We start from the raw sequence: 23,756 nt of genomic DNA on the forward strand, positions 1-23,756 counted from the left end.
AGGGGCGATGATACTCCGATATGTTACACAGCAGCAACATCATTAGCCTGGCTGATGAACACCTGCTGTAAGGTACGACTGTTACGTAGAACGGTGCTCCACCCGATATTGCTCCATGAGTGAAAGATCTCTTGCGCACAGTGTTTGGTGAGAAACGCACGCTCTACCGCCACTTCCGACATGGTTGGCCTCTCACGTCGCAAACCTCAAACCGTGTGACTATTGGTTGTGGGGGTTGTGGGGTTACCTGAAGTTGCAACTTAACCGCAATCGTCCGACCTCATTAGGGAAGCTGGAAGACTCATATGCATCGGCAATCTCTCACCATGCCTTCTGATATGCTGTACAGTCCTCTTCGCGACATTCTCCCTTCGACTACAAATATTGTTGAGGAACGACGACTGACATATTGAGCATTTGTTGTAAAAAAACATCGTCTTGGCTAAAGATCAATTTTTGCGCTAATTATTGCTTTTGTATTATATGAAACGCCATCTGTTGGTCATTTTGTGCACTTCTTTTTAGTTTCAATAAAACCGCATGTCATTCCAAGAATGTGTGCCAATTTTTATATTTCTTTGTAAATTATTCAGTGAAGTATTGAATTTTCAAATGTTATCGGACTTCTGGGCCAATCTGTATTTCAACATTCTCCGTGTTGTCCTTCCTTTTTTATTTTTTCCAAGATCAAAGCAGTCATGTTCAAGGGATGCACAAATAATTTCCGTGTCCGCCTAACACTCTGGCACTCTATTGCACCTCGTATGGTGCGGTAAATCAGACAATGCGTAGAAAATGTCTGCAACAGTGGGTTGAAAATAACAATAATTTCCCCGCAGTTTGGTATCTGAACAGGATCTGATCATCAATGAGGGGTTTCAGTTGTGTACGAAATACCTGAAGATACTTGTGGAGTCTCTTCCTCGAAGAAATGAGCCCATTATGAGAGCTAGAAGTGGTGTTACGTGGTATTAACGTGATATATCCCGTGAGCGGGGTGAGAACCAATTTTTTTGCACTGTGTGCTTAGGTTATCACCCCTGGTCACAGAAGCCCTTTGCTCTCGTATATGGGCGCAATATACTTCAAGTAGGAAACACATTCAGGATTGCTGTAGGTGGCTGCTAGCGCCGCGCTGGACTCGTCGGATTTCTTGAAGGCCTGGCCGACTTGGTCGGAGTGGCTCTCCGTGCCCAGGTGGAGTCCACGCAGCGCACAGTTGAAGAGCCCCAGCACCGCGGCCCGGTCCATGTCGGCCCTCAGCTGCCTCAGCGGGTAGGCGTCCGCCTGCTGGTGCATTGCCAGGGCTCGCAGTGTGCGCTGCAGCGTGCCGTGGTACTCCACCACCAGGCTGTCAAAGTGCTGGCGCTGCAGCTGCCCGCTGGCGTTGGCGTTCAGGAAACACTGCACGTCGGCGGCCGGGCTGTGCACTTTGCTAAACTGGAACACAAAAGCGGACGTAAATGTCTTCTGAAACGCGGTCACAGAAACGGTAATGCCTGCGACCATGTGACTACACATGGACCAATACTAGAACGTAATTTGCGAGGGTTGAGGAGTTTATGAAGAGGTTTTACGTGGCCACTACTAGTCACGATTTTTTGTTAACGTCATCAGAAAGAGAAAGATACAACACAACATGGACACATCGAAAGCAATGTCGAACCACGCTTTGATTTGATCACCTCCTTGTTTCTAATGCAAGGTGTAAGCGTTCCTGCTACGGTCGCAGGTTCGAATCCTGGCTCCGGCATGGATGTGTGTGATGTCCTTAGGTTAGTTCGGTTTAAGTAGTTCTAAGTTCTAGGGGACTGATGACCACTGATGTTAAGTCCCATAGTGCTCAGAGCCATTTTTTTGTAAGCGTTCCTTACAAAGTGGTAAACAGTGGTCAACCAGATCCGGTTAGCCACAACAGTGAATGAAACTGAACATTTCAAATAACAAATACACTGATGGAAAAACCGCAATACTATAAAGCAATTAAGACAGAATAGTGAAATTTCGGGAGTCGGGGTAATCAACACTAATGGACATTAAAATTACTACACCACGAAGATGATGTGCGACAGACGCCAAATTTAACCCACAGGAAGAAGATGCCGTGATATGCAAATGATTAGCCTTTCAGAGAATTCCCACGAGGTTGGAGCCGGTGGCGACACCTACAACGTGCTGAAATGAGGAAAGTTTCCAACCGATTTCTCATACACAAACAGCAGTTGACCGGCGTTGCCTGGTGAAACGTTGTTGTGATGCCTCGTGTAAGGAGGAGAAATGCGAACTAGCACGTTTACGACTTTGATAAAGGTCGGATTGTAGCCTATCGCGATTGCGGTTTATCGTATCGCGACATTGCTGCTCGCATTGGTCGAGATACAATGACTGTTAGCAGAATATGGAATCGGTGGGTTCAGGAGGGTAATACGGAACGCCGTGCTGGATCCAAACGGCCTCGTATCACTAGCAGTCGAGATGACAGGCATCTTATCTGCGTGGCTGTAACGGATCGTGCAGCCACGTCTCGATCCCTGAGTCAACAGATGCGGACGTTTGCAAGACAATAACCATCTGCACGAACGGTTCGACGACGTTTGCAGCAGCATGGACTATCAGCTCGGAGACCATGGCTGCGGTTACCGTTGACGCTGCATCACAGACAGGAGATCCTGCGATGGTGTACTCAACGACGAACCTGGGTGCACGAATGGCAAATCGTCATTTTTTCAAATGAATCCAGGTTCTATTTACAGCATCATGATGGTCGCATCGGTGTTTGGCGACATCGCGGTGAACCCACGTTGGAAGCGTGTATTCGGCATCGCCATACTGGCGTATCACCCGGCGTTATGGTATGGGCTGCCATTGGTTACATGTCTCGGTCATCTCTTGTTCGCATTGACGGCACTTTGAACAGTGGACGTTACATTTCAGATGTGTTGTGACTCGTGGCTCTACCCTTCATTCCATCCCTGCGAACCGCGCGACAGCTACGGTCTCAGGTTCGCATCCTGCCTCGGGCATGGATGTGTGTGATGTCCTTAGGTTAGTTAGGTTTAAGTAGTTCTGAGTTCTAGGGGACTGATGACCTCAGATGTTAAGTCGCATAATGCTCGGAGCCATTTGAACCATCCCTGTGAAACCTTACGTTTCAGCAGGATAATGCACGACCGCATGTTGCAGGTCCTGTGCGGGCCTTTCGGGATACAGAAAATGTTCGACTGCTGCCCTGGCCAGCACATTCTCCACATCTCTCACCAATTGAAAACGTGTGGTCAATAGTGGCCGAGCAACTGGCTCGTCACAATACGCCAGTCACTACTCTTGATGAACTATGGTATCGTGTTGAAGCTGAACCTGTACACGCCATCCAAGCTCTGACTCAATGCCCAGGCGTATCAAGGCCGTTATGACGGCCAGAGGTGGTTGTTCTGGGTACTGATTTCTCAGAATCTATACACCCAAATTGCGTGAAAATGTAATCACATGTCAATTCTAGTATAATATATTTGTCCAATGAATACCCGTCTATCATCTGCATTTCTTCTTGGTGTAGCACTTTTAATGGTCAGTAGTGTATTTAAGTGATTATCATTGCAAGATCACAGGTTAATGTAAGCACGAGACAAGCCATGGTACATGTGAAATGGTAGTACATTAATAACTGGTGTAACCGAAAGAATGCCTCATGCAAGCGCGCAAACATGCGTGCATTGTGTTGTACAGGTGCCGGATGTGACTCTCTGAGATGGGAGTTCTATGTCCGTTGCGCTTGGTTGCTCATTGAAGAGACGGTTAATGCTGGTTGTGGATGACACTGGAAATGTCGTCCGATGATTTTCCATACGTGGTCGATTGGAGACAGCTATAGTGATCTAACAGGCCAAGTAAACATGTCGAAATTCCGTAGAACATGTTGGGTTACAACAGCGGTTTGTGGGCGAGCGTTATTCTTTGGAAATACCCTTTGGAAAGCTGTTCACGAATGGCAGCCCAACAGGTTGAATCACCGGACTGGCATACAAAATTTACTGTCAGGGTACGTGGGATAACCACAAAAGTGCTCCTTATGTCATACAAAATCGCACCCCAGACCTTAACTGCAGGTATAGGTGCAGTGTCAGTAGCACGCAGACAGTTTCGTTGAAGGCTCTCAACTGGCTCCCTTCTAACCAACACACGGCATTACTGGCACCGAAGCAGAAGCAGCTTTCATCGGAAAACACAACAGACCTTCACCCTATCCTCCAATAAGCTCTCGATTGACACCATTTGAGTGGCAACTAGCGGTGATTTAGACTCAGTGGAACGCACGCTGCACTGCGCCTGGCCATGAGCTGTCCTTGATGTAACCGATTTGTAACAATTCATAGTGCCACTGTGGTGCCAACCGCTGCTCAAATGTCTGCTGCAGGTTCAGTACGATGCTCCAGAGCCATACGCCAGTCACGACGGTCTTTCCTCTCGCTAGTGCCATGTGGTCGTCCGGAACCCGGTTTTCTTGCGACCGTACATTCTCGTGAACATCGCTGCCAGCAATCATGAACAGTTGCTACAATCCTGCCAAGTCTTTCTGCACTATTGCGAATGAACATCCAGCTTCTCGTAGCACCATTAAACGACATCGTCAATCTCAGAATCTGATAATGGCGACTTTGTCGCCTTACAGGCATTCTTGACTAACATCAACTCACAAGTTCCAATCTCAATCTAAGACACAAAACCGTCACAGCATGTTTATAAAGCAAACCTGATTTTCATTCTCACAATGGTGCTACTGGCGCCACTCTTATGTGACTGGCGCGAATCTTTTGTAGACAACATGGTTCAGGTGTAGAAGCACGATTACTAAATTTCATCGCTATCGCACAACTCATTTTTGGAGCCGTGATCTTTTTTGTGTCTGTTTATAGCAAAAATTCCGTGTGGATCAACGGCCTGGTGCGAGTCTCACATCTCAGCGGCTTGTGTGCAGCCACTTTCTACCGAGGCAAGGGAACTTGAGACGAACATTAGACTCGAATCATATTTCATACCAGGAGAATCTTCTCAAGTAGGCTAAAGGCAGAACGAATTATTCTCTAGTTCGATCGAAATTCGACACCGTGAACTTTCGGTTTCCAAGCATATGCTTTACCAAAAATCACTAGACCAGACTAGCCGTTTGGTTCGAACAGCGAAGGCCACAGCTCTTTTGAGGACGGAATACTACTACTTTACGATTCTGCAAGCATTTATGTTAAATGTTTCTGCGTAAACGTATTGGTCTGATAATGATTTTACGCTTCGAAAGATGTTGCTCGGTTAAATAATGTAAAGAAGTAACAAAACATTGTGACTGTCTTGGGTCTTTCCAAAACCTGTTAACAAATATTACTAACAATCTGACAAATCACAGTCAATATGACTTTAAACTGAATGAACAACAATGCCCCCAATCAGAATTTGGTAGAACTGGTATACGGCACGCACTGGAGTGTTCAGTAGAGTCTCCTCTATAGCCACGGTTTGCGGGAAGCCGTAGCAGTGAACGACTGTGTCGTTAAAGTGTAAAGCATAGAACGCTACCCAGACGTTCGGTCAGAGGGATTTAGCAAAGGTCGCCCCGCCAGCCATTTATGTCGATGTGAATACTGTGCAGTAAGGTTGTGACGAAGCAAGCTGGGATAATTTTAATGCCCTCTTGTTTTGTCAGCTGCCTGCTTAAATTCGTTTTTTCACTTTTAACAAATTACCACTAACATACGTGTATAGAATCTGCATATTCATAAAAGAGAAAGGTTGTCCCTCAGTTTTATGGAATATAACACCAGATCTAACTTTTTGCTTAGTTTTATCTATGTAATTGATTTTCTAATTTATTTTGACTATTCCTAGATAGTATCAATCATTATAGGGAGAAATCAGTGATTGTTTCGTAACTTAAATTCTGTTGTTGACACACAAACAAATATAAATTCTATACTAATTATAAACATTTGAACGATGAAATACTAGTAACTTTAAAGTATCTGTTTAGCTCTATTTCAAAACATGTTAGCAAAGGCAGCCCTTAATTAGGGTTGGTTTGGGTTGTTTTGGGTAGAAGACCAGACAGCGAGGTCGTCGGTATCATCGGATTAGGGAAGGATGGGGAAGGAAGTCGGCCGTGCCCTTTCTACGGTCTAGATCTGGTGGCAGGTTCGAATCCTGCCTCGGGCATGGATGTGTGTGATGTCCTTAGGTTAGTTAGGTTTAAGTAGTTCTAAGTTCTAGGGGACTGATGACCTCAGAAGTTAAGTCCCATAGTGCTCAGAGCCATTTGAACCATTTTTTGTTACAAATACACTTCTCGGATATTCCGCCGGATCATATTATGCAAATACCACAATATTGTGTCAATAAAACTGTTCGACATCTTCAGGTGGTGGTAATTGCTGTTGTCACTGTTGCAAGACGTGACTGGTGATAATAGTGCGGCGGCGTCGAAATTTATCAGACGAGGAGCAGACAACCCGCAAGCGCGGACAGACGCTCGCAGTTGGAGGAAAGCGGCGCTCATAACACCCCTTCTGCCGGAAGCCGCAGAAACACCTTCCGTGCATACTTGTGGGGCGGCGGGTGGAATAATACAATAAATGTTTTGTATTTATGCTGTTTGCCGTTCTCAACACTACAATATTGGTAACCAGAAAGTGATTAGCAAAACGTGAAGCCTGTAATTAGAATTCCTAGTGCCCACTTCATCTGAGAAATACATTTATAGCTACAGCTTATAGCTCTGAGGAATTAGGAGATTGTCTGGGATTCATAATCAAAAACCATTCTCTCTAAAATGTTCACTATATTCTGAAAGTCACAGACCAAAAAGAATCCACACAATCCAACTACCAAAGCAGTTCAGAGTCTAATGCGCTGATGCCACTATAACTGTTCAAATTAAATGTTTAAGTGAATGCTCACCATAATTTGATGATAATGTTCATCAAACGCCATGCTAAATAATGGTAGAATGTCTGTCCTGCGGCGGCACGTCAAAAAACGACATACACAAACTGAAGATAGATCATTAAAGTCATCCCAGAATTAACACTTCACTCGAAAACGATTTCATGGTCACGCATATCCAAAGTAACTTATTACGGCATCCGAGGCTGTTTTTAGCAATGATACCGACGCAACGCAACTCCCGGCACAGGTGGTGCGGTAATCAGCGTCTGGAGAGAACTGGGGCCTTCCTTCTTCTCGCGCAGCGTTCTTACATATAAAGCCGATAAAACCGCGGTACGGACGGCTAAGGGAACGCCTGATCAAATCTTCTCTCCCGACTAGCCGCTGGGCTAGTAATGCACCACTTTAAGTTATCGAATAAATCATTGCTTCCTTTGCTGATGGCTGATGAAGCTTTCAATTTAATTGTGCAATTAGCACACAAGTAAGTAATCATAATAAAAGTCTGTTGTGGCTAAGTCAAATATTTTGGGCGAGAGAATTAATTTAATTACACTACACGCAGTAGACGAGCTCTGAACTTGCTCTTTGGAGATAGGCTATAGCTATAGTTTTATAGTTATTCTATTGAAACTTCTCACATTTTTATGATTATAGCGGATCTCCCTTCTACTTAAATTTAAACGTCCTAGCTTTATTTATTCTCCTACTTAATCTATCTTGCTTCCTTAATTTCTAAGACAAAAACCAGAAAATCATTAATTTCAACTAAAATTTTAATTTGTGAGATCCAGAATACTGTTTCTACTAAATTATTATGCAAAAGGAATCAAAATATAAATTTTTAAGTTTCTAGCTCTTTTCTGTTGCGCCAATGAGCTTTACAGAAAAACATCCAAATTTCGAAAATGGTTAAACTTATTGAACTGATATCCAACACATATTGATTTTGTATTACTCCAGATATCCTAGAAACGTTTCAGGTTATTCACTTCATTTAAAGTATTGCGCAATATTTATGACGTCAGAGCTAGTTACAGCGGACTAGGCTGGCACACAATGGAAAGACTGATGTGAATTTTACATCTGTGGGTAATTACTGTTCTGCCAAAAGATGCTACCGTTGAAAACTGAATTAAATTCCAGCAGTGTGCTGCATCGAGTCATGAATCGGAAGTTTCTCCTGTTTTAAATTAATGGCAGCCAGTGCTGGATTCCACGCGTCGCTTAGTTGAAAACATGCATCCCTGTTGATAAACCTGTCCGTCGTGCGGATATGTAGGGCGTCCTTGGGGAAAAAGTTCCTGAAAGATGACGCTGAGGATAGAATTTCAGTCTTCTCGTAAAGCAAGCGATGCTCCGTGCATGTAGTGCTTCGCTACCGTTGATTTATCAGGTTGCCCCAGGCGTGTACGACGACGGTGTTCAACACAACGTTCTTGCACGGTTCGGCATGTGTGCCTAATACAAGATTTTCCACATTAGCATGGAATATTACACACGCTACGTTTCCTGAGACCATGAACGTCTATGACCGAACACAGCCAATTCCTCAGTTCTGCTGGTAGTCGAAAAACACGCTTGATGTCGTGTATCTTGGGAATTCTTTCTATTCATTGCGCCAAAATATGGTAAGAACGCCATTGCAGTGGGAGGCTCCAGATCTCCATTTCCTGGATCGAAGTTGTTTCGAAGAGAAGGTATGGTGCGCTTCCTATCAGAATAGCTGTTCTGTTGGAACATCGTTCTTCGGTGTTGTAGCTCACCAGGCAGACTGTTGGTATGTGAGACCGCATGTACTCTTTGTAACAGAGAGCGTAAGACCCTGAGAGTTGGCAATATTCTCTTAGGATGTAAAGGTTGGCTACAGCGCGCATACACAAGCTCTGGAATCTAAGATATTGTTGTCGCGCCTCGCAGCACACAGATTAACTAGTGGCAGTTAGGAGACCAGCATAGGAGCCCGCCTGCTGTGGTGCGCAAGTGTGCTGGGCGAGGGGTCGTCGCCGAGCTGCCGCACTGTCGTGTCCGCCAGCAGCGACACAGGATTTGGTATTTAGTTGACATTTTTTATAATTTGCAGCACGCTTATTAATTTAAAGAAAACGGTTTGTGTATGTGCGTAACAGCAGACGGTAATTTTGATAATGATAGGAGTTGAATTCTTAAGGGGAAACAATTGTTAGATTAAGTACTGATTTTTGTCATTGATTTCTTTTGTAATTGTCAGGGAATTGTTTCACTATGTATTCAATTGAGAAGTATTTCAGTCTGTCTCAAGAGTGTGATTAATTTGTAATATTGCTTTAATGCCACTGGAGGCAGATTTACAAACGAAGCTATTGTTCAAAGAGCTTCTAGCGTTTTGATAATTGAATGAGAAAGAATCGCTTTCAGAATATAGTTTTTTGTTTGGTTTATCATTTATCGAGCTTAGATTTGACCAAAACCTTTCTCTTGAATTACATGTAATTGTAGTAAGCAGCAGCAGCCGCAGCAACAGCAGGAGCAGCCATACAGAACATGCATTGCACTCATCATGAATAACAGGTTTTTTAATGTTTTTGTTAAACAATGGAATGCAGCAGATCAAGCAGTGGCAGCAGAAAGGCCGAGTAAGTTATTTGTTGCGCACAGGACCAATAAAAAAAAGTTTTGGCGATCTCTGTAATAGTAAAGTTAACAAGAGTACAAGCACGAGATTTTCAGTAGAAAACACGAGATAAAAGATAGAGCTCGCAACTTTCAACCCTGCCACGTTGTGCAGGGTGATGACAGCGTGTGGCTTGTAAATATAACTATGTGTGAGTTAGTTTGCGTTAGACATTATGTACCGTCGGCTTTTCTTTGAACCATGACGTTTCGTCGCCGCTATGCGATTACAATAGTCGCGTCTTGAGGCAGTGACAACAGCAACTACCATCACCAGATGATGTCCAACAGCTGTATCGACCAAAAATTGTGGGATTTGCAGTGTGATTTGGAGGAAAACCCGATAAGTATACTTGCAGTAGCTGTTGAGCGTGTCTCCAACTCAGTCTGATCACGTTTACTATGTCTTTTATTAGTGACTGCTATTCTGAAACCTACAAGGTACGACACTGTTTTAATTTAGTTGAAGCACAATTAACGACTATTCGTGTGCAAAGCTTCAGACAGTTCGATAAAGTAAGCAAAAGAATTGCAAGGGAGAACTGCTCATAATCACTCACCTAGAAATCTACAACCCTTACGTCAGCAACAGTTCCGTCCACGTATTTGAACATGAAATTGTTTTTCCAGCAGCCGACTTGCAGAATAACGGGTAGCAATACGTCCTTAGACGTCCGAAATCTGTTCGTCCCCTCGACGACCTTGTCAGATATGCGCGTAAATTTTTCGGCGTTCCTGTCGTACTCTGGACAGTGCTTCAAAGCGTTTGCTACGGCGCTGAACACTTTGTCACACATCTGCTTGATGAGCTGCATCTGGCGCTCATCTGCTGACTTGCTCGGGTCGTAGACCACCTTGTAGTGGGGGAGGTCCTCGAGGACTTTGGCCGAGGCCGCGTGCAGCCTCGCGTAGGCTCGCAGCGCGGCGAGGCAGTGGTGGTAGTCCAGCTGGTGCCCCGCCTTGGCCAGCGTGAAGCCGGCCTCCGACAGGTCCTCCATCACCAGGAACTGCGAGGGCCGCCCCCCGGACCAGTAGCAGCGCGCGGCCACGGGCCCGAACGCTGCCCACTCCACAGCCCTGAGAGTGCCGTGCACCAGTGGCATCACCTCGGACAGCAGTAGGGCTTCCATCTCGAAGACATTGTTTTCCTCGACCAGCTCCTGCAACTGTCCTTGCTGATCGCGGCACTTCACTATGAGATGCACCTTGGGGTGGTTGCCACTGTCTTCTTGTCTAATGGCAGCAACCACTCTGAACATGTGACTCATGAAGCCCACCCCTTCCTTGTTGGCGTAGCCCACAGTAAATGATTCTACGGTCACTTTCTCACCATTACCGTCATTATTAAGCGCAGTCTCTACAAATTCTCTATTTATCCAAGACGGGGGAGGAGGCCTCGACTCTCTGATGTCACTCATACTTCTGATCAGCACCTGTAACATAAAGTGGTTTGCACTTCTTTCAGTTGAACAATTGATATATCATGTTTGTTACTGTTGTTGTTGTCTTCTGTCCTGAGACTGGTTTGATGCAGCTCTCCATGCTACTCTATCCTGTGCAAGCTTCTTCATCTCCCACTACTTACTGCAACCTACATCCTTCTGAATCTGCTTAGTGTATTCATCTCTTGGTCTCCCTCTACGATTTTTACCCACCACTCTGCACTCCAATGCTAAATTTGTGATCCCTTGATGCCTCAGAACATGTCCTACCAACCGGTCCCTTCTTCTAGTTAAGTTGTGCCACAAACTCCTTTTCTCCCCAATTCTATTCAATACCTCCTCATTAATTACGTGAATTACCCATCTAATCTTCAGCATTCTTCTATAGCACCACATTTCGAAAGCTTCTATTCTCTTCTTGTCCAAACTATTTATCGTCCATGTTTCACTTCCATACATGGCTACACTCCATACAAATACTTTCAGAAACGACTTCCTGACACCTAAATCTATACTCGATGTTAACAAATTTGTCTTCTTCAGAAACGCTTTCCTTGCCATTGCCAGTCTACATTTTATATCCTCTCTACTTCGACCATCATCAGTTATTTTGCTCCACAAATAGCAAAACTCCTTTACTACTTTAAGTGTCTCATTTTCTAATCTAATTCCCTCAGCATCACCCGACTTAATTCGACTACATTCCATAACATTCAATATAACATAAACGTTAAAAAATGTGAATCGTGCACTGGGTCTGAATCCACCCTTCAGTGCTTCTCATTCCATCCTTCTGGTACTTGTTTCTCTCTCTCTCTCTCTCTCTCTCTATCGCTCTCTCTCTCTCTCTCTCTCTCTCTCTCTCTCTCTCTCTCTCATACACACACACACACACACACACACACACACACACACAAACACCCAAGGCCTCGATGCACCCCACTTGCCAACGGCGTTCGACAGACTCGGATCATCACCCATCCAAGTGCTAGCCAAGTGTCACAGCGCTTACCTTCGGTAATCTAACGGGAATCGGTGTTACCACTGGGCAAGGCTGTTGGTGATAATTTGTTTACTTATGCAGATTAGAAAAATTTGCTGTGACTTAGTACCAAATGGCTCTGAGCACTATGGGACTCAACTGCTGAGGTCATTAGTCCGCTAGAACTTAGAACTAGTTAAACCTAACTAACCTAAGGACATCACAAACATCCATGCCCGAGGCAGGATTCGAACCTGCGACCGTAGCGGTTCCAGACTGCAGCGCCTTTAACCGCACGGCCACTTCGGCCGGCACTTAGTACCAGTCAGCATTTTATTGGGCTACTGTTTACTACTCTGTTTACAAAAATTGAGAGCTACACTTAGGCACAGGGGCGAAAGCACTGGCAGCCAATTAGACGACATTACTACTTTTTCTTCGTACATACATAGTTGAAATGGAGGACAGTGGGACGTCAGCTGGTATCACAACAACGTTTCACCAGGCAACGCCGGTCAACTGCTGTTTGTGTATGAGAAATCGGTTAGAAACTTTCCTCATGTCAGCAAGTTGTAGGTGTCGCCACCGGCGCTATCCTTGTGTGAATGCTCTGAAAAGCTAATCATTTGCATATCACCGCATCTCCTCCCTGTCGGTTAAATTTCGCGTCCGTAGCACGTCATCTTCGTGGTGAAGCGATTTTAATGGCCAGTAGTGTAGTATGGCGCCTCGCAACTCTGTACTGAAGAGAGATGGAGCGAATGTGACGTAGGTAGCATTCTTCCCTCTTCTTGGTCAACGTTTAAACTTACGTTCGGGATACCTGTCACACTAGATATTGCTCTGAAATATAGGGTTTCGCAGGGATCGAGTAAAGGGTAGAGCCGCGGGTGGTAATACAACTCCCCAACGTGCTTTTGCCACGCTGTGATATCAGATACTCGGCAGTCTCAACGTTGAAATACACGGACCGTGTGCTGACGGCTTACTATCCCTAGCAAGCAGTCTTCACGCTCGTTTCCCAAGTAGGTGCATCAAGTACTAAAAGTAAAGGTTAATGCTGAGGTTTAAATGGACACAAACTGCTGGCGGCAGTGATAAGGACACGCCCTATATAGAGGTAGCGCGTCGCAGCGCTGCCGTGAGCACCATCGTAGACATGGACACTGCTTGGGTAGATATGAAACTGGAAATGTGGCCAAAAACCGTCAAGTGACCGTAGCAGAGTACTACATCGCCACATTGTGTTACTCTCTCTTCTGGCTTCTGTGCACCTTTCAACAAATAATATTTTGGTATGTAATGCTCTTATTAATACGACACTTACATGATAAAGAGATTCATAATCGGATCGACAGTCTTTTATTAATTGATTGATTTATTTATTTATTTACTTATCGTGAATTTTCTGATTGGTTTAATGCAGACTGCCACGAATTCCTCTACCGTGCCAAACTTTTCATCTCAAAGTAGCATTTACAACTTACGTCCTCACTTATTTGTTGGATTTATTCTACACACTGGCTTCCCCTACAGTTTTCACCCTCCACAGATTCTTCTAGTACTATGGAAGCTATTCCCTGACGCCGTAACACGTGTCCTATCAACCTTTCCTTCTTGTCAGTGTTTTCTACATACTCCTTTCCTTGTCGATTCTGTGGAGAACGTCCTTATTCCTTAACTTATGAGTCCATCTAATTTTCAACATTCTTCTGAAGAACCACGTCTCAAATCCTTCCATTCTCTTCTGTTCCGATTTTCCCACAATCCATGTTTCAATCACATGGAATACTGTGCTCCACACGTACCTTCTTCCACAAATTAAGGCCTTTGTTTGATACTAGTAGACACTTTTGGACAGTAATGCCCCTTTTGCTAGTGCTAGTCTGCTCTCTCTGTCCTCCTTGTTCCCTCTGTCGTGGGTTATTTTGTTATCTAGGTTCGATAGTGATACAAACCGTAAACGAAGGTAAATGTAGATATGGCTACATAGAAATGGTATTTTTTTCATTCTTTTCTTACATTGGGGACCATTTGTTATTTTTTGTAGAGCATTTTCTTAAATTTCACATTTTACATTATTTTCTACATATGTTTAACACTTTGACTCTTTTTAAGAAATAAAAATGGAACTCTATACTTAAGGGGCGCTATTATCACATCTGTCTACAATTTTCTTCGATTTAATGGGTGGTATTGATCTTTACTTTTAGTTTCCCACACACTTCATGAGAAGCGAGCGTGACTACTGTGTGAGTGGGGTAAATGACTACCTATACATTTTTAAGTGGCCCTCTACTGTATACCTCGAGTTTGCTCCTATAGAGAAAATTTGTGTAAATGTCTCGTACGTTGTTATTTTAACTACTCGTATCTTTTGGGATTTGTTGATCATAGCATACCCTAAGAATGGTACTGTATGCCGAGACTGGTAGCCAGTAGACAAAATAAAAAACTGCGACCAGCGACAAAAGCAGTTTTGTTTAGAATTACTTGTGCCACTTTTGTTATTAATAAATTGCGCATTTTGGAAATATTGCACCACAGCCTCCATTTACTTCCACTCCTCAGCCTGTCCTGCTGCTAGTCTCACTATACTACCTATTTTTTATTGTTACTGTTATTACAACACCATTTCTGTGATTCGACTTTGCTCTGCACTTATACTATTTTCACGTGTAGAGATCTCTTGTCTGCCTCGCATAGTAAAATAAAAGACACCAAGATGGATTATCTTCAGTTTGCCAATGACCCTTTAATCATATATACGACGACAGTAACTTGTTCTCGAAAGAACAGTTACTGTTGGTGACCGTGCAGCTTTTCCCTGTAATAAATGATGACTAATAGACAACCTCAGCCGCCTACAGGTGTTGTTGTTATACCTCGATGTGGATAGGTGAAAATGTGTGCCCCGACCGGGACCCGAACCCGGGATCTCCTGCTTACATGGCAGACGCTCTATCCATCTTTTTTTTTATGGGAACACATCGGCGAAAGAGAAAAGAAATATAAATTCTGGTTAAAGAAAAGAAAGGAAAAAGGAAAAGCAAAAAGAAATAAAATCCGCGCAATCTGCGACGCGCTCTCCCATCCGCGGAGGTCAGAAGTAGAATAGATCGTAGGCGATTGAAACTCAGACACCGCCGGGGGTGGAGGGGTGGGTACCCTCTGAGCCAGGCACCCCCCAACTCAGTGGGGGTCTAACAAAGACCGCTCGAAGATAATTAGCAAATAATGTTCGGTAACGTGGCGTGTTTTCGAGAGCTGCATGAGCTGTTCGTAAATAGGTCCAGAAGTCGAGGCGGGATTTAGGTCCCTCATGAAAGAGATAAGCGACCGCCCACCCTTTGACCCACGAAATAGCATGACATTTGGCGGTGGGAAAATGTCAGTCCTCCGGGTATAGAAACATTCGAGGTTCGATTGTGTCTGGTGGCACCCGGAGATAGCAGGCAATGATTTGCTGCACGGAGCGCCATACATCTTGCGATGAGGCGCATGTCAGACGGTGTTCATCAGTGTCCAGTTGCTGGCAAGGGAGACAAAGAGGGGATTCTGACAAGCCAATGTTGTGCAGGCGCTGCTTCGTGGCAAATTTCCTGTTGACTGTGTGATACCACAGTGCCCGGACGTTCGTAGGGTGGAAGAGCTGGTGGACGGTAGTCCACACTATGGGCCACTGGATGGAGGAATGTTTGGTCTCCATCACATTCTGGGGAACACAGCGCAGCAACAGGCTGTAAAAATCCTTAGTCCTAGGTGGGCGTGTGTCTGGGAGATTGGTATGTATGTAACTGTAGTCGACGAAAAAGGTCGAAATATGGGACAAATAAGGCACGATATGGCCGACAGACACCGGTGGTGAGGTGGAAGCAGGTAGGACGACCTAAAGCAAGTTGCGTGTTAGAGATGTACCCTGGCCCATCCACTGTTTTCTCATGGTACTCATGTACAAAGCTGCAGCTCGCATACGGACATTGACGAGCCCGACGCCACCATACCGTGAGGGCAGGGTAAGTGTCTCATAACGGACTTTAAACATTGAACCAGCCGTGAGATAATAGCCAAAAGCCGCCTGAAGGTTGCGCCCAATTGCAGTTGGCAGAGGGAGAACTTGCGCGATGTGAACCAATTTTGAGGCCACATGAAGATTAATAAACTCAACCCGATGAAGTGTGTCCTGGCGGCGCAAGAGGTTCTGGCGGACGTCGTTGCAGATGACGTGTAACAGGTGACGGAAATTCGTTGCCGCTGTGCGTGTGACCGTGGGGGTAAAGGTAACGCCCAGGTACCGGAAAGTCCGCACAAGCGGCAGGGGTGCCACTTCACCCTCCTCGAGGCCTCGTCCAATGTGCATTGCAGAAGATTTGGCGACATTCATGGCACTGCCAGCGGCAGCCCCATAACGGGTAATCAATTCGAGGACTTCCCGAATCTCAGAGCCGGAGCGAATGAGAAGGAGAAGGTCATCAGCATATGCCCGACAGCGAGAAGTGTGTTGGCGTAGGGTGAGGCCAGAGAGCTTGGTCGTCAAGCCACCAATAAGGGGCTCAAGGGCAATGGCATACAGGAGGGTAGAGAGGGGGCACCCCTGCCGTATCGAACGGCAGATAGGTACCGGCTCCGCTAAACGTCCATTGACTTGGACACGTGAACTGGCACTGTCGTAAAGACGCCGGATGACGTCGAGAAACGGAGGGGGGATGCCCATTCGGGCTGCCACCGAAAACAGGAAACGATGACGCACTTTATCGAAGGCGCTGTCGAAGTCTATAGCGACGACCGCTGCCCGGAGTCTGCAGGCCGCCGCTATCGCAATTAAGTCGCGGCATTCCCCTGTGGCAGTCTGTATGTTAACCTGTCCGCCAGGCGTCGTTTGCTCTGGCGAGAGGATATGAGGGAATGTAGTTCGGAGCCGCATTTCCAGTAAGCGCGCGAAAATCTTGTAATCGGCATTGAGTAGTGTCAGCGGTCTGTAACTCGTGATCATCGACCCACGGGCTGGTTTGTGGACTGGTATAATGATGCCCTCAGCAAAGGCGGGTGGGATTGCTTGGTCAGATGTCACCAGTTCCTGATACATAGTCGTCCACCGTGGTGCCATGAGGTCCCGAAAGGTACGGTAAAACTCAATCGGTAAGCCGTCAATGCCGGGCGATCTGTTGACTGCACCCTTGGCGATTGCGTTGTTGTCTAGCTTGACCGCCACTGTCAAAGCATCCGCCTCCGTGTGGGGGAGGGTGCGCGTGACGTAATGCTAAATGGAGTCGTCTACTGCAGTATCAGCGTCTTCATCACTATAAGTACGACGGTAGTGCTCGACGAATGCGTGGACGATGTCATTCTGAGTGGTCACCTGCGTTGCACGAGGCATGGTCAGAGTGCTGATGATCTGCCGACGACGCCTTCGTTTGTCAGACACTATATCATGCATGGATGGAATTTCTAAATCCGCGTGATCATGGCGCCGCGTCCGTATCACGACCCCTTGCAGTTTCCGGCGTGCCAGCGCAATTATCTTCGCCTTAGTTCTTTGCCGTTCCAACTGGTTGTACGGGATTGGCGGTTGAGCATCCAGATCTCGGAGAATCGCGTAATAGAAGTCAACAGTGGTGCGATCCTCCGGATCGCCGGCTTGGCGCAGTCCAACCACCATGTCAATGTCGAGTGGTAGCGGGGAAGGCGTCGTTCGCAGGCTGTCCACGTTTCAGTGCCTTGTTGGCGACACGCCAGGTCATGCAAGTGTGAGGTATTGAGTTTCCATGGCGCACGGCTGCGCCATACTGATTGCGGCGGAAGGAGGACCGTACAGATGTAAGCACAATGGTCGGAAAAGGCCAGCGGCCAGCGTTCGGCGCCTCGTATCGCAGATCTAAGAGTTTGTGAGATATATCCTGTCTAGTCGGCCTACGGAATGACTTGTAAGAAAGGTAGCCGTGTTGAACTTCCCAGATATCGTGAAGCAGGAGGTCTCGCACCACTATACGTAGCTCCTGGCATGTAGTATAGTTGGGAATCTGATCTTTAGGATTCCGAACGCAGTTAACATCACCTCCTAGTAGGCAATGGTCATAATACCCTAAAAACAGGGGAGCGATTTCCTCGGAATAAAACTGGGTTCTTTCGTGCCGTCGGTCGGTGCCTGAGGGAGCGTAGACATTAATGATGCGTGTCTCCATGGCCGTGAGTGCCATGCCCCGAGCTGATGGAAGGAAGGCGACATCGGTCACAGAAATCCCGTGGCGGACGTAGATGGCCACCCCGCGGCCCATAGGATCACTCGCGGAGGCGTGGGTGGTATAGCCATTGATATCCGGGAGACTAGCCAAGTGAACTTCCTGCAGAAGGGCGAAATCAATATCCGAAGCCCAGAACATCTCCTGCATAAGGCGGATTTTCACCTCGGAACGGATGTTGTTGGTGTTGACGGTTGCTATCCGGTAGGCCTGGTGTCGGATTGCTGGAGGCTGGTCCACTCCGCTTTCCGCGCAAGGGTGTGGGCGTCGCAGCGGAACGGTATCCCGCTGGCCCGCAGGGGAGTCTGGGGAGAGTATGATTAGTGGTGCGGCCGTGACGGCGCAGGGTCCCGTAACGGGTCCTGCTCCTTGACCTCCTCCTCGTGCCACGCCGTGGAAGCGGAAACTGGTGTATCGTCCATTTTGTCTGCAGAAGATGTTGTAATTGTGCGTGGTGTAGTGTCGCCTGTGATACGTTTATGATTTAATTCAGCGTCAGCAAGGGGCGCAGGCACACCGATAGACGTCTCCGCGCTAATTACGTCTTCGTCAATAGTAGTGGGTTCTGAGGCCTCGTGCTGGTCGACGGTTACGTCCTCCTCGACTTGTGGCGTCTCCTCTTGGCCGGAATCGGTGCGACGTCTTCGCTTGCGACGTTTCGGGGAACGTTGTTTCCTTGTGCGACCCTCCGTGTCTGACGACGGAAGGGAGTCGCGTCGTTCTGGCAGAAAGGCCGCTGTAGGAACGATGAGCGAGTCGATCTCCATCGTGTTTCCGAGGGTCAGCGTCTGGTTGCGCCGGCATCTTCGGAGCGGCGTCGATGGCCGGCCGAGGCGGCGGGTCGTCCGAGGCGCTCTCCGTCGGTGTCTGGTCTTGCTCGTTGGTGGCGTCGTTTGTGGTGACCGGGCGACCTTGCAAAGGTAGGAGAAGCTAGAGCAGCGGCGTAGGTCACCGGTAGCACTGTAGGTTGCGACGTGGGTGGTTCTTCGGCAGCTGGAAGTTGCGTAATACGCCGTTGTAGGCATTCGGATCTAAGGTGGCCTTCTTTGCCGCACCCGGAACAGGTCCGAGGCTGGCCGTCGTATATAATTATTGCACGGCATCCGCCGATCTGTAAGTAGGACGGGACGTGGCTTCGGAGATCTATGGTGACCTGTCGGACCCCGTTTAGGACAGGATACGTCCGAAACTGTGTCCACTTCTCCGCAGTGTGGCCATGGACTGTGCCGTATGGGCGTAGTGCCGCGACGACTTCCTCAGCAGGAAGTTCGAATGGCAATTCGAAAATGCGTATCGTTCGCATACCTAAGCCTGCGTGGTCGACGGTTACCTCCCCCACATTGCCATCAGCGTGACAGAAGCGGAGCCCCTGTTTGGTCTCACGTAGTATGCGGTCGCACGCCGCGTCTTTAATGATTTTCACATAGACCGTGCTGCTCACGATGGACAAATGTATGCCGATAATATCGGTCGCCGGGATCTTCACTTCCTCTCGCAGAAAACGCTCCACCTCGAGTGCCTTGGGTCGGGCATAATCATTGCAGAAAGTAAATCGGAGTGTTGATTTACGGTAACGGTTCGCCATGGTAAGCCGGCACTTAAGCAACGGCTGTCAGAAAGTAAACAAGGCGAGCTCGCGCGCCGCACGAAGTCAACACGTACGCGTCCGCTCTGCTGCCCTGCCGAAGGCAGACTGTATACTGAGCCACCGGGGACACAGATGAATAGCGCGACTGCAGAGACTTATCCCTTGCACGCTTCCCGTGAGACTCACATTCCCAACTGTTCACAATTCTACATATGTCGGTCGGGGCACACATTTTCAGCTGTCCACATTGAGGTATATCAACAACACCTGTCGGCAGCTGAGGATTTCAGTTCATCATTTATTCCAGTGAAAAGCTGCACGGTCACCAACAGTAACTGTTCTTTCGAGAACAAGTTACTGTCTTCGTATATATAGTTAAAGGCTACCCAGCCATTGACCTTTGTCTGTGCGAATGCGCACAGGTTGCCCAAACTCTTACGGGAATCGCCAAAGCGTGCGCGAGTAATGAGTGGTTGGGCAAATGTCTATAAGGTACAATACATATGTAGAATTGTGGACAGTTGAGAATGTGAGTCTCACGGGGAGCGTGCAAGGGATAAGTCCCTGCAGTCGCGCTATTCATCTGTGTCCTCGGTGGCTCAGATGGATAGAGCGTCTGCCATGTAAACAGGAGATCCCGGTTTCGGGTCCCGGTCGGGGCACACATATTCACGTGCCCACATCGAGTTATAACAACAACACCTGTCGGCATGTGAGGTTGTCAGTTAATCATCATTTACCCTTTAATCACTCTCAAAAATTTATCAAATGACGTTTATGAAGCGTTACCCTGTTACGAAATGTGTGATTTCTGAAACCAAACATTCCATTTCAGTGAAGTAGGCATGTAAAGCTTTGCCAGCACAAACATACTTCCCTCGTCCGGTTGTGTATTATCTTATCAGAAAGGAGATTATCTCTAGTTCAAAATAAAGTACTTGGCCTTCGCTTCCCCATTCTTGGTAACAGTTATCTTATATGATTACTGTGTATGCAATTCTGGTGCCAGCGCATGATTTTTATCACAAGTTGTTAAGCACTGATAAAATTTCCCGTTATTGTATCTCATCACGTAGAAGGTTACCAGAGGAATGTGAATACGGATTGCTAGTAAATGGTGTTGCATATCACAAAAATTTGAAATGTCTGGGGACATTAGAAGTTACAACCGATTTAGCAGAATACACCGGAAGATTGATGTCTTGGCGTAGATTGAGTACAGGAATGTTAGTGCGTAACGCTCTAACGGGGTCGACGATATAAGATTCACGTAGTAGAATCAGAGCAATATGCCGATGTCCATCTGAAGTGATTCACTTAAAAATTGAAATGACCAAATGGATATTAAAAATCACGTTTCTCTGGAACTTCAGTGTCCTGCAACAGCTCCCTACTGATTGACGTATCGCACAACCAATCAGATCTAATAGTGATGCTCAGAGCAGAAGCGAAATTTGTCATACAAATGAGATGGATAGGTAGGATCGAAATGAAGGGTGTGCCGCCATCAACATAGTGAGGAACGTCTGTATACACAAATCCAGGAGAGCACACGTCCGGCCTTAGTCAGATATCATAGAAATTCCTTGGAAAGCTACTGCTTTTTCCTTTGCCTCGTCTTGTACGAATCCCTGGAATAGGTTGCCTTCGCAAAAGGACAGAATGTCAGCATCACATACCTTCATCCGACGCAAAGTTTCCTCCTACTATGAACGCACTTTTCCTCACTGGGAGATTCGGTGCGATACATAGTTATTGAGACACCGGAAATCACCTGATATTACATGCATAAAATACTGATATACCTGCCTAAAATCGTGTAGGGTCCCCACGAGCAAGCAAAACTGTCGCGACATGACGTGGAATGGACACAACTAATGTCTGAAGTAGTGCTGGACGGAATTGACACCTTGAATCCTGAAAGGCTGTAAATAAATCCGTCAGAATTCGAGGTGGTGGAGATCTCTTCTGAACAGCACGTTGCAAGGTCTCCCAGATGAGCTCAATAATGTTCATGTTTTGGGAATTTGGTGGCCAGAAGTATGTTTCTGGAGCCACTCTCAGTCATTATGGACATGTAGGACGTAGCGTTGTCCTGCTGGAATTGCCCACGTCCGTCGGAATGCATAATGGATATGAATGGATGCAGGTGATCAGACGGGATGCTTACGTACGTGTCACCTGTCAGAGTCGTATCTAGAAGTATCAGGGGTCTCATGTCACTCCACTAGCGCACACCGAGCACCATTTCAGAGCCTCCATCAGACTGAACAGTCCCCTGCTGACATGCATGATCCATGGATTCATGAGGTTGTCTTCATACTCGCACACGTACATCCGCTCGATACAATTTGAAGCAAGATTCGTGCGGCCAGGCGAAATGTTTCTGGTCATCGACAGTCAAGTGTCGGTGTTGATGGGCCCAGGTGAGGCGTATGCAGTCATCAAGGTTACACGAGTGGGCCTTCGAATCCGAAAACCCATATTGATGATGATTCGTTGAGTGGTTCGCACTGTAACGCATGTTGATGGTCTGGCATTGGAATCTGCAGCAATTAGCGGAAGGATTGCACTTCTGTCACGTTCAACGATTCTCCTCAGTTGTCGTTGGTCTTGTTCTTGCAGGATCTTTCTCCGGCGGGAGGGATGTCGGAGACTTGATGTTTTGCCGGACTCCTGATGTTCACGGCACACTCAAGAAGTAGTCGTATGGGAAAAATTCCCACTTCATCGCTACCTCGGAAATGCTGTGCCCGATCGCTCGAGCGCAGACTATTACACCCCCTTCAAACTTACTTAAATCTTTATAACCTGCCATTTTAGCAGCATTAACCGATGTAACAACTGCGCCAGACACTTATTGTCTTACATAGACGTTGCCGATGGTAGCGCCGTATTCAGCCTGTTTACATATGTCTATATTTGAATTCTCATACGTATACCAGTTTCTTTGGCGCTTGAGTTTAGAATGTATCTGGAGGACAATCCACAGTCATCAGAGGTAGCATCTGGAAAGTAATTATTCATCATTGAAGACGCCACCAACAGCTATAGCTGAATGGCTCTGAGCACTATGGGACTTAACATCTGAGGTCATCAGTCCCCTAGAACTTAGAACTACTTAAACCTAACTAACCTAAGGACATCACACATATCCATGCCCGAGGCAGGATTCGAACCTACGACCGTAGCGGTCGCGCGGTTCCAGACTGTAGCGCCTAGAACCCCTCGGCCACCCCGGCCGGCCAGCTATATCTGAGATGACTGTGTCTGACGGAAAAGCTAAGTTTGGTGGTCCCTCTCTCTCGATGCAGTTCCAGGTTAGCAGGGTGCCACTATACCTCGGTTTCTTTTTACGATCGAACTCTCATACATACAAGGCTTCAAACTTCTGATTACTTTACAAATGAATTAATTCGTTTAATACTAAGCAAGTCCGCAACTCGTGGTCTCGCGGTAGCTTTCTCGCTTCCCGAGCATGGGGTCATAGGGTCCCGGCGGGGTCAGGGATTTCCACCTGCCCCGAGATGGCTGGGTGTTGTTGTGTTGTCTTCATCATCATCATTCATCCCCATTACGGTTGGAGTAAGGCAACGGGAAACCACCTCCATTAGAACCTTGCCTAGTACGGCGATGCGGGTCTCTCGCATCGTTCCCCTACGCTCCGTCAAGAAGCATGGGACTTCATTTCAATACTAAGCATATAAGCGAGAAAAAGTTTGGTGAAGAGTTGAAATTATGTTTAAAGTCTGTTGGAATTCGCTAAATGCTCATATTCTCTAATACTGAATATTAATAGTCTGGATAATCTGCGTGCCGCGAAGACGCTGCCTCAAGACATACACACAGTTTATGACAGTAATGCTTGTCTTACTGGGTTAAAACTTACACATGAGATAATACCTCTTAATGAGTAGATCCTA

The 23,756-nt window shown here is 46.6% G+C and overlaps 1 protein-coding gene across 1 annotated transcript; it reads right to left on the reverse strand.

The window, feature by feature from the left end:
- Positions 1-1,044: 1,044 nt before the first annotated feature.
- LOC126456122 (uncharacterized) lies at positions 1,045-11,000 on the reverse strand. The gene is made up of 2 exons (XM_050091876.1): positions 10,245-11,000; positions 1,045-1,440 (listed from the first exon to the last, which is right to left on the reverse strand). Exons 1-2 carry the CDS (start codon positions 10,998-11,000, stop codon positions 1,045-1,047), a joined length of 1,152 nt encoding a protein of 383 aa, XP_049947833.1.
- Between the last annotated feature and the right edge of the window lie 12,756 nt (positions 11,001-23,756).

The sequence above is a fragment of the Schistocerca serialis genome, chromosome 2 (assembly GCF_023864345.2).
Source record: "Schistocerca serialis cubense isolate TAMUIC-IGC-003099 chromosome 2, iqSchSeri2.2, whole genome shotgun sequence".
Lineage (NCBI taxonomy): Eukaryota > Metazoa > Arthropoda > Insecta > Orthoptera > Acrididae > Schistocerca > Schistocerca serialis.

Bases quoted from the DNA above. Each gene is read 5' to 3' on its own strand.
- LOC126456122 (XM_050091876.1), bottom strand. From the start codon at position 11,000: ATGAGTGACATCAGAGAGTCGAGGCCTCCTCCCCCGTCTTGGATAAAT. The intron at 1,441-10,244 runs GTATTGCTACCC...TTTGTGTTCCAG, and splicing joins GATTTCGGACGTCTAAGGAC to TTTAGCAAAGTGCACAGCCC.